The 11,734-nt window shown below is 42.0% G+C and overlaps 1 protein-coding gene across 1 annotated transcript in view; it reads left to right on the top strand.

Annotated features, from left to right (window-relative positions):
• Positions 1-442: 442 nt before the first annotated feature.
• Positions 443-11,734, top strand: part of LOC123994374 (protein LRATD1-like) — a 12,845-nt gene continuing 1,553 nt past the window's right edge. The window contains 2 exon segments of the mRNA XM_046296885.1: positions 443-580; positions 1,101-1,272. Coding sequence (XP_046152841.1) covers positions 1,144-1,272 — 129 coding nt within the window. The 5' untranslated portion in view covers positions 443-580; positions 1,101-1,143.

The raw sequence follows: 11,734 nt of genomic DNA, 5'->3' as shown, positions 1-11,734 counted from the left end.
TCCTCCGACAACAATCACACCTCTATCTGTCTAGTATTCTTCATTCCCCAGACAACAGCAACAATCACACCTCTATCTGTCTACTATTCTTCATTCCTCCGACAACAAAACCACGCCACAGTAAAGACCGCAAAAGAAGTATACATAGTCGCAGCATGTTTCTACAGAGCCAAGGGTGAAAGCAACGTTGCTGTGTATGGGTAGTTTACCTGAAGTGTGTAGGGCCCTTAACGAATCCCAATCACCACGCGTTGCTCTGCGCCCACGCTATTGGAGGCTGGCTTGAATGACGTGAGGATTGGCCTTTCTGATTGGCCGAGCAGGGACAGGAAAATGCCCCTAGACCAATGGGCTGCGTCAAAGGGCAGATGTTGCGGCTGAAGGCGGAGCTCTCCGGAGTTACTTAAAGACGCGAGGTTGAGAAAACACTAGTAAAGCACACAGGGCTGCGGGAGTACAGAGGGGAAGAAGAGAGAGAGAACGAACGGAGAAATAGAAAAGAGAGGGACAGGGAGGGAGTAGAGAAGACCGTGGAGCCCGCGGCACTGATGGAACAACAGGATATATAACCGTTCCCTGGGTAACTGCTTCTATTACTCCGGTGTTTTTCCCTGGTGCATTATGGCCTCTAAATTAGCCTTTATTTTCTCCCCCCACGGTGCATTCAAACTGATCAAGGATAATACATCTAAAGCATTCAGTCGGCGCGCACTTCTCTTCTCCGTGGAAGACTGGAGATTTCACCTCCATCTCTCTCTCTGTCTCTCTTTCTCTCTCTCTATCCAGCGCTGCTATATTTTATCATTCAGTCCACCAGAGGGTATGATTAGCTAAAGGCATGTGATGAGAGCCACGGACTAAATCATTGATTGTTTTCTCGTCTTTCATGCGAACTGGGCTCAATAACTCGAGTGTGTTGATCATTTATGATCATCTACGTGGCTGTTGACTGTTACATGAATGTACTGGATACTGCTGTGATTCTGTGTAGCTGAAAGCCGACCGGAGTTGTGTACTGGAGCCTATTGTCTGTTCTTTCCCCACAGTAACATATCTGTCCCCTTCCACCCTCCCTCTCTTTCCTTCCCTCCCCACCCCAGACACCGTATTCCATGCCTCTCCTCTGTCGGGGCCTCGTCATTGATGGGCAACCACTTGGACCGTATCACCCATCTCAGCTACAGCGAGCTGCCAACCGGCGATCCGTCCGGAGTGGAGAAAGAGGAGCTCAGGGTCGGCGTAGCTTACTTCTTCTCCGACGAAGAGGAAGAGGTGGATATGACTTATCTGTATATCCTTTAGTGTTGTCTGTCTCTCTCTCTCTCTCTGTGTCTCTCTGTCTCTGTCTCTCTGTCTCTCTGTCTCTCTCTGTCTCTGTCTCTCTCTCTCTCTCTCTCTGTCTCTCTCTCTCTCTCTCTCTCTCTCTCTGTCTCTCTCTCTCTGTCTCTCTCTCTCTCTCTCTCTCTCTGTCTCTCTCTCTCTCTCTGTCTCTCTCTGTCTCTCTCTCTGTCTCTCTCTCTGTCTCTCTCTCTCTCTCTCTCTCTCTCTCTCTCTCTGTCTCTCTCTCTCTCTCTCTCTCTCTCTCTCTCTCTCTCTCTCTGTCTCTCTCTCTCTCTCTCTCTCTGTCTCTCTCTCTCTCTCTCTCTCTCTCTCTCTCTCTGTCTCTCTCTCTGTCTCTCTCTCTGTCTCTCTCTCTGTCTCTCTCTCTCTCTCTCTCTCTCTCTCTCTCTCTCTCTCTCTCTCTGTCTCTCTCTCTCTCTCTCTCTCTCTCTCTCTCTCTCTCTCTCTCTCTCTCTCTCTCTCTCTCTCTCTCTCTCTCTCTCTCTCTCTGTCTCTGTCTCTGTCTGTCTCTGTCTGTCTCTCTCTGTCTCTCTGTCTCTGTCTCTCTCTGTCTCTGTCTCTGTCTCTGTCTCTCTCTCTCTCTGTCTCTCTCTCTCTCTGTCTCTCTCTGTCTCTGTCTCTCTCTCTCTCTCTGTCTCTCTCTGTCTCTGTCTCTCTCTCTCTCTCTCTCTCTCTCTCTCTCTGTCTCTCTCTCTCTCTCTCTGTCTCTCTCTCTGTCTCTGTCTCTCTCTCTGTCTCTGTCTCTCTCTCTCTCTCTGTCTCTCTCTGTCTCTGTCTCTCTCTCTCTCTCTCTCTCTCTCTCTCTCTCTCTCTCTCTCTCTCTGTCTCTGTCTCTGTCTCTGTCTCTGTCTCTGTCTCTGTCTCTGTCTCTGTCTCTGTCTCTGTCTCTGTCTCTGTCTCTGTCTCTCTCTCTCTCTGTCTCGTGTGTATTCCATCGGGGACCACGTTGGAAACAAATTGGCATCGCTTTAACCCTCGAGCTACCAACATATTGTAAAAAACATTATTTACCAACTGGGGTCAATTTGACCACAATAATAAACTATTAGGGGAAAGAAAATAAAATAATTATCGTAAAATATCTATGTATATCTTATTAATTAGCAAATTCTGTCAAAATAATTTGAGGGTAAGTAATAATTGTATAATAATCATGGGGTATAAAACACTGCATTTTAAAGGGGCCTGTACACCAACATTTAAAACTTCATTTTACTGTCAAGAAAAGGCATTAAATTCACTTCAAAAACGGATCCTTAGAGACATAGACTAAACATATGGCGTAGTTTTCTTGATTTACCCAACAGACAGCATTTACATCACTGTTACTGAAACAGAGTGGTAGGGGTTATGACAGCATTTACATCACTGTTAGTGAAACAATCAGAGTGGTAGGGGTTATGACAGCATTTACATCACTGTTACTGAAACAATCAGAGTGGTAGGGGTTATGACAGCATTTACATCACTGTTAGTGAAACAATCAGAGTGGTAGGGGTTATGACAGCATTTACATCACTGTTAGTGACACAATCAGAGTAGTAGGGGTTATGACAGCATTTACATCACTGTTAGTGAAACAATCAGAGTGGGGTTATGACAGCATTTACGTCACTGTTACTGAAACAATCAGAGTGGTAGGGGTTATGACAGCATTTACATCACTGTTACTGAAACAATCAGAGTGGTAGGGGTTATGACAGCATTTACATCACTGTTACTGAAACAGAGTGGTAGGGGTTATGACAGCATTTACGTCACTGTTACTGAAACAATCAGAGTGGTAGGGGTTATGACAGCATTTACATCACTGTTACTGAAACAGAGTGGTAGGGGTTATGACAGCATTTACGTCACTGTTACTGAAATAATCAGAGTGGTAGGGGTTATGACAGCATTTACATCACTGTTCGTGAAACAATCGGTCCTCTGTAGCTCAGTTGGTAGAGCATGGCGCTTGTAACGCCAGGGTAGTGGGTTCGATTCCCGGGACCACCCATACGTAGAATGTATGCACACATGACTGTAAGTCGCTTTGGATAAAAGCGTCTGCTAAATGGCATATATTATTACAATCAGAGTGGGGTTATGACAGCATTTACATATTAGTGAAACAATCAGAGTGGGGTTATGACAGCATTTACATCACTGTTACTGAAACAATCAGAGTGGGGTTATGACAGCATTTACATCACTGTTACTGAAACAATCAGAGTGGGGTTATGACAGCATTTACATCACTGTTACTGAAACAATCAGAGTGGGGTTATGACAGCATTTACATCACTGTTACTGAAACAATCAGAGTGGGGTTATGACAGCATTTACATCACTGTTAGTGAAACAATCAGAGTGGTAGGGGTTTTATGGCAGCATTTACATCACTGTTAGTGAAACAATCAGAGTGGTAGGGGTTTTATGGCAGCATTTACATCACTGTTACTGAAACAATCAGAGTGGTAGGGGTTATGACAGCATTTACATCACTGTTACTGAAACAATCAGAGTAGGGGTTATGACAGCATTTACATCACTGTTAGTGAAACAATCAGAGTGGTAGGGGTTTTATGACAGCATTTACATCACTGTTACTGAAACAATCAGAGTGGGGTTATGACAGCATTTACATCACTGTTACTGAAACAATCAGAGTGGGGTTATGACAGCATTTACATCACTGTTAGTGAAACAGAGTGGGGGTTATGACAGCATTTACATCACTGTTAGTGAAACAATCAGAGTGGTAGGGGTTATGACAGCATTTACATCACTGTTAGTGAAACAATCAGAGTGGTAGGGGTTATGACAGCATTTACATCACTGTTACTGAAACAATCAGAGTGGTAGGGGTTATGACAGCATTTACATCACTGTTACTGAAACAATCAGAGTGGTAGGGGTTATGACAGCATTTACATCACTGTTACTGAAACAATCAGAGTGGTAGGGGTTATGACAGCATTTACATCACTGTTACTGAAACAGAGTGGTAGGGGTTATGACAGCATTTACATCACTGTTAGTGAAACAATCAGAGTGGTAGGGGTTATGACAGCATTTACGTCACTGTTACTGAAACAATCAGAGTGGTAGGGGTTATGACAGCATTTTCCACAAAGCAGGTCCACATCTTGTAACTCACTTCATTCCAAAGGTCCACATCTTGTAATCACTTGAACCAAAGGTCCACATCTTGTAACTCACTTCTGAACCAAATGTCCATCTTGTAACTCACTTCATTCCAAAGGTCAACATCTTGTAAGTCACTTCTGAACCAAAGGTCAACATCTTGTAAGTCACTTCTGAACCAAAGGTCCACATCTTGTAAGTCACTTCTGAACCAAAGGTCCACATCTTGTAACTCACTTCTGAACCAAATGATATGTCACCCTATTATCATAACAAGTTGCACATATATAAATATTGGCGGATATTATTGCAAATCTGGTATTTCTAACACATTGTCCTATATTTCTGAGAATACACACCAATACAGCACTATGTCAATTCAGAGGGAAGCTGGTTTCTGGACTACAGTTCTACCAAGTGTTCCTACCGCTGACAGACTTGTATGAGGTGGTTTAGATGTGTATACAGTCATGCCTAGTTATAACTTATGTACGCGCCCGCGGTCTAAGGCACTGCATCTCAGTGCTAGAGGCGTCACTACAGACACCCTGGTTCGATCCCGGGCTGTATCACAACCGGCCGTGAGGGCGGAGGCACAGTTGGCCCAGCGTCGTCCGGGTTACGGGGGTGGGGTTTAAGCCAGGGTAAGCCGTCATTGTAAATAAGAATTGGTTCTTAACTGACTTGCCTGGTGCAATAAAGGTAAAATAAAAACATTTATAAATATATAAAGGTGTTCCATCTCGGCCCAGACCTTTAGTATTCTTTGTTTTCTTTGTTATTTTGGTTAGGTTGTGACAAGGGGTGGTTTGTTGTGTTTTTGTCGTTTCTAGGGTTTTTACCTGTCTAGGTTTTTTTTTACCTGTCTAGGTTTTTTTTTTACCTGTCTAGGGTTTTTTTACCTGTCTAGGTTTACTTGTTAGTTTTTACCAGTCTAGGGTTTTTACCTGTCTAGGGTTTTACCTGTCTAGGTTTTACCTGTCTAGGGTTTTACCTGTCTAGGGTTTTACCTGTCTAGGGTTTTACCTGTCTAGGGTTTTACCTGTCTAGGGTTTTACCTGTCTAGGGTTTTACCTGTCTAGGGTTTTACCTGTCTAGGGTTTTTGTATGATTATAGGGTTGTTTTTATTAGTCTAGCTCCAACAGTGCAGTTTTAACTAAATGCTTGTGTTTCTAGCTCCAACAGTGCAGTAGTATCTAACTAAATGCTTGTGTTCCTAGCTCCAACAGTGCAGTTTCTAACTAAATTCTTGTGTTCTAGCTCCAACAGTGCAGTAATATCTAACTAAATTCTTGTGTTCCTAGCTCCAACAGTGCAGTTTCTAACTAAATGCTTGTGTTCCTAGCTCCAACAGTGCAGTAGTATCTAACTAAATGCTTGTGTTCCTAGCTCCAACAGTGCAGTTATCTAACTAAATGCTTGTGTTCCTAGCTCCAACAGTGCAGTAGTATCTAACTAAATGCTTGTGTTCCTAGCTCCAACAGTGCAGTAATATCTAACTAAATGCTTGTGTTCCTAGCTCCAACAGTGCAGTAGTATCTAACTAAATTCTTGTGTTCCTAGCTCCAACAGTGCAGTAGTATCTAACTAAATTCTTGTGTTCCTAGCTCCAACAGTGCAGTAGTATCTAACTAAATTCTTGTGTTCCTAGCTCCAACAGTGCAGTAGTATCTAACTAAATTCTTGTGTTCCTAGCTCCAACAGTGCAGTAGTATCTAACTAAATTCTTGTGTTCCTAGCTCCAACAGTGCAGTAGTATCTAACTAAATGCTTGTGTTCCTAGCTCCAACAGTGCAGTAGTATCTAACTAAATGCTTGTGTTTCTAGCTCCAACAGTGCAGTAGTATCTAACTAAATGCTTGTGTTCCTAGCTCCAACAGTGCAGTAGTATCTAACTAAATTTTGTGTTCCTAGCTCCAACAGTGCAGTAGTATCTAACTAAATGCTTGTGTTCCTAGCTCCAACAGTGCAGTAGTATCTAACTAAATGCTTGTGTTCCTAGCTCCAACAGTGCAGTAGTATCTAACTAAATGCTTGTGTTTAGCTCCAACAGTGCAGTAGTATCTAACTAAATGCTTGTGTTCCTAGCTCCAACAGTGCAGTAGTATCTAACTAAATGCTTGTGTTCCTAGCTCCAACAGTGCAGTAATATCTAACTAAATGCTTGTGTTCCTAGCTCCAACAGTGCAGTAGTATCTAACTAAATTCTTGTGTTCCTAGCTCCAACAGTGCAGTAGTATCTAACTAAATTCTTGTGTTCCTAGCTCCAACAGTGCAGTAGTATCTAACTAAATTCTTGTGTTCCTAGCTCCAACAGTGCAGTAGTATCTAACTAAATTTTGTGTTCCTAGCTCCTGCAGTAGTATCTAAATTCTTTGTTACCAACAGTGCAGTAGTATCTAACTAAATGCTTTTTACCTGCTCCAACAGTGTAGTTCCTGCTTGTGTTCCTCCAACAGTGCAGTAGTATCTTAAATGCTTGTGTTTCTAGCTCCAACAGTGCAGTAGTATCTAACTAAATGCTTGTGTTCCTAGCTCCAACAGTGCAGTAGTATCTAACTAAATTCTTGTGTTCCTAGCTCCAACAGTGCAGTAGTATCTAACTAAATGCTTGTGTTCCTAGCTCCAACAGTGCAGTAGTATCTAACTAAATGCTTGTGTTTTAGCTCCAACAGTGCAGTAGTATCTAACTAAATGCTTGTGTTCCTAGCTCCAACAGTGCAGTAGTATCTAACTAAATGCTTGTTTCCTAGCTCCAACAGTGCAGTAGTATCTAACTAAATGCTTGTGTTCCTAGCTCCAACAGTGCAGTAGTATCTAACTAAATTCTTGTGTTCCTAGCTCCAACAGTGCAGTAGTATCTAACTAAATTCTTGTGTTCCTAGCTCCAACAGTGCAGTAGTATCTAACTAAATTCTTGTGTTCCTAGCTCCAACAGTGCAGTAGTATCTAACTAAATGCTTGTGTTCCTAGCTCCAACAGTGCAGTAATATCTAACTAAATGCTTGTGTTCCTAGCTCCAACAGTGCAGTAGTATCTAACTAAATGCTTGTGTTCCTAGCTCCAACAGTGCAGTAATATCTAACTAAATGCTTGTGTTCCTAGCTCCAACAGTGCAGTAGTATCTAACTAAATGCTTGTGTTCCTAGCTCCAACAGTGCAGTAGTATCTAACTAAATTCTTGTGTTCCTAGCTCCAACAGTGCAGTAGTATCTAACTAAATTCTTGTGTTCCTAGCTCCAACAGTGCAGTAGTATCTAACTAAATGCTTGTGTTCCTAGCTCCAACAGTGCAGTAGTATCTAACTAAATGCTTGTGTTCCTAGCTCCAACAGTGCAGTAGTATCTAACTAAATGCTTGTGTTCCTAGCTCCAACAGTGCAGTAGTATCTAACTAAATGCTTGTGTTCCTAGCTCCAACAGTGCAGTAGTATCTAACTAAATGCTTGTGTTCCTAGCTCCAACAGTGCAGTAGTATCTAACTAAATGCTAAATTGTGTTCCTAGCTCCAACAGTGCAGTAGTATCTAACTAAATGCTTGTGTTCCTAGCTCCAACAGTGCAGTAGTATCTAACTAAATGCTTGTGTTCCTAGCTCCAACAGTGCAGTAATATCTAACTAAATGCTTGTGTTCCTAGCTCCAACAGTGCAGTAGTATCTAACTAAATTCTTGTGTTCCTAGCTCCAACAGTGCAGTAGTATCTAACCAACAGTGCAGTAGTATCTAACTAAATGCTTCCAACAGTGCAGTAGTATCTAACTAAATTCTTGTGTTCCTCCAACAGTGCAGTAGTATCTAACTAAATGCTTGTGTTCCTAGCTCCAACAGTGCAGTAGTATCTAACTAAATGCTTGTGTTCCTAGCTCCAACAGTGCAGTAGTATCTAACTAAATGCTTGTGTTCCTAGCTCCAACAGTGCAGTAGTATCTAACTAAATGCTTGTGTTCCTAGCTCCAACAGTGCAGTAGTATCTAACTAAATGCTTGTGTTCCTAGCTCCAACAGTGCAGTAGTATCTAACTAAATGCTTGTGTTCCTAGCTCCAACAGTGCAGTAGTATCTAACTAAATGCTTGTGTTCCTAGCTCCAACAGTGCAGTAGTATCTAACTAAATGCTTGTGTTCCTAGCTCCAACAGTGCAGTAGTATCTAACTAAATGCTTGTGTTCCTAGCTCCAACAGTGCAGTAGTATCTAACTAAATGCTTGTGTTCCTAGCTCCAACAGTGCAGTAGTATCTAACTAAATGCTTGTGTTCCTAGCTCCAACAGTGCAGTAATATCTAACTAAATGCTTGTGTTCCTAGCTCCAACAGTGCAGTAGTATCTAACTAAATTCTTGTGTTCCTAGCTCCAACAGTGCAGTAGTATCTAACTAAATTCTTGTGTTCCTAGCAGTAGTATCAACAGTGTTCCAGTCCAAAGTATCTAACTAAATGCTTGTGTTCCTAGCTCCAACAGCTAGCTCCAACAATATCTAACTAAATGCTTGTGCAGCTCCAACAGTGCAGTAGTATCTAACTAAATGCTTGTGTTCCTAGCTCCAACAGTGCAGTAGTATCTAACTAAATTCTTGTGTTCCTAGCTCCAACAGTGCAGTAGTATCTAACTAAATTCTTGTGTTCCTAGCTCCAACAGTGCAGTAGTATCTAACTAAATGCTTGTGTTCCTAGCTCCAACAGTGCAGTAGTATCTAACTAAATGCTTGTGTTCCTAGCTCCAACAGTGCAGTAGTATCTAACTAAATGCTTGTGTTCCTAGCTCCAACAGTAATACCTAACTAAATGCTTGTGTTCCTAGCTCCAACAGTAATACCTACCTAAATTATTGTGTTCCTAGCTCCAACAGTAATACCTACCTAAATTATTGTGTTCCTAGCTCCAACAGTAATACCTAACTAAATGCTTGTGTTCCTAGCTCCAACAGTGCAGTAGTATCTAAATAAATGCTTGTGTTCCTAGCTCCAACAGTAATACCTACCTACATGCTTGTGTTCCTAGCTCCAACAGTACAGTAATACCTAACTAAATGCTTGTGTACCTAGCTCCAACAGTAATACCTACCTAAATGCTTGTGTTCCTAGCTCCAACAGTAATACCTAGATAAATGCTTGTGTTCCTAGCTCCAACAGTAATACCTACCTAAATGCTTGTGTTCCTAGCTCCAACAGTAATACCTACCTAACTGCTTGTGTTCCTAGCTCCAACAGTAATACCTACCTAAATGCTTGTGTTCCTAGCTCCAACAGTAATACCTACCTAAATGCTTGTGTTCCTAGCTCCAACAGTGTAGTAGTATTATTTGTGTACTTTTGAACCGCCTTTTTCGTGGTATCCAATTGGTAGTTACAGTCTTGTCCCATCGCTGCATGGGAGAGGAGAAGGCCGAGAGCTATGCTTCCTCCGAAACACGACCCTGTCAAGCCGGTTCACCTGGAACCTACTATCAATGACACACTTCTCACTTCACCCGGAACCCTCCCCTAACCCGGACGACGCTGGGCCAAACCCTTTAACTGACTTGCCTAGTTAAATAAAGGTAAAATAAAAATAAATCCCTGATATTCATACATGAGGGTTATAGTTTATAGTGTGATTTCCTTTACTGTCCATTGAGGTACTTAAAACCGTCTAAGAATCTCCCACCATAATAATTTAGTTATGTATTGCCTATAAGCTCGATAAATTCAGTAAACTCAGTATTATTTTGTGTGTTATTTCTTACATTAATTGTTGCATTATTACTTAAAGCCAAAAATAAGTTTGGGAAATTCGGTCGATGGTCGCTCACCAGCATTTTGACCAGAAATGCAACTTTCCTAAAATGGATACTTTGTTCGTACACCCCCCAAGGCATTTCCTCCCAGGGGAGGGTCTTCAAGATGCCGCCTACGGAGAAGAGGAATACAGAGTGGGCTTATAGTCCAACTCAGCAGACGTGCACACCATCCACCACTTCTGAGTATATTACTCGCTACTGTTCAGTCCCTGGACAATAAAGTAGACGAGCTCAGGGCGAGGATCTCCTTCCAGAGAGACATCAGGGACTGTAAGATACTCTGTTTCACAGAATCATGGCTCTCTCTGGATGTACTGTCCCCATCCATACAGCCAGCGGGGTTCTCCATATTAACATCACGTAACTCTCCGGGAAAATGAAAGGGGTTTGTTTCATTATGAACTAGTCATGGTGTGATTGCGATAACGTACAGGAACCTTTTGTTCACCCGATCTGAAATACCGCATTCTCTTCGGTCGTCGTCACGGCTGTGTATATTTCTCCTCTACACCAATACAGCTCTCTGTGTATCTGAGTACTGTATCGCAGTTCTATCAAGTATTTATACCAGTGGAGGACCATCTGGCAGATTTTTAAATGCAAATAAATAAGGTCATTTAGTTTTTTTTTACACAGTCATACGATACGTTGTATTGAAAAGTCCAATCTCATGAGATGACACGGGGAGCTGTATCTCTACAGATAATCTGTCTATCTGGTCTAAATCACTGATACAGTACATGTTCCCCTCCATCCTCTGGTGGTATGGATAACTTGTTATTATGTCTCCAAAGAAACAAATAGAGGTCATATATATCAAATGTCTAAAGGCAAAATGAGGTGTTTTTGGCTGGGGTCAAAATGACCCCAAATAACTTACATTTGTAAATAGTGCATATTGATATAGAAAGTCTAGACAATTATTTATTTGAATAATTGAAAACACTACTTTTAGCCTATGATAAAACATATGCCTCTCAACTGGGGTCAAAATTACCCCAGTTGGTAGCTTGAGGGGTCTTGTAACCCTGGGCTTGTAGGCCTACTCAGGCTACCATTATGTCAGATCATGAAATACATGTTTACCAAATTATTAGATGGCCTGGAAAAAAATATTTTAAAAAGTACATTTTTTTTTCACGCACTGAGAATAATCGGCACGAACCAGATTGACGAGATCTTCCCATGATGTTTCTGCAGAGAGGACCGACCCTCTTAGAGGAATCATGTGTTTATCTGCAGAGAGGGACTCGACCCATGATGTTTCTTAGAGGAATCATGTGTTTATCTGCAGAGAGGACTGACCCTCTTAGAAGAGTCATGTGTTTATCTGCAGAGAGGACCGACCCTCTTAGAGGAGTCATGTGTTTATCTGCAGAGAGGACTGACCCTCTTAGGAGAGTCATGTGTTTATCTGCAGAGAGGACCGACCCTCTTAGGAGAGTCATGTGTTTATCTGCAGAGAGGACCGACCCTCTTAGGAGAGTCA

The sequence above is a fragment of the Oncorhynchus gorbuscha genome, linkage group LG14 (assembly GCF_021184085.1).
Source record: "Oncorhynchus gorbuscha isolate QuinsamMale2020 ecotype Even-year linkage group LG14, OgorEven_v1.0, whole genome shotgun sequence".
Lineage (NCBI taxonomy): Eukaryota > Metazoa > Chordata > Actinopteri > Salmoniformes > Salmonidae > Oncorhynchus > Oncorhynchus gorbuscha.
This window is presented reverse-complemented; position numbering and strand designations above follow the sequence as displayed.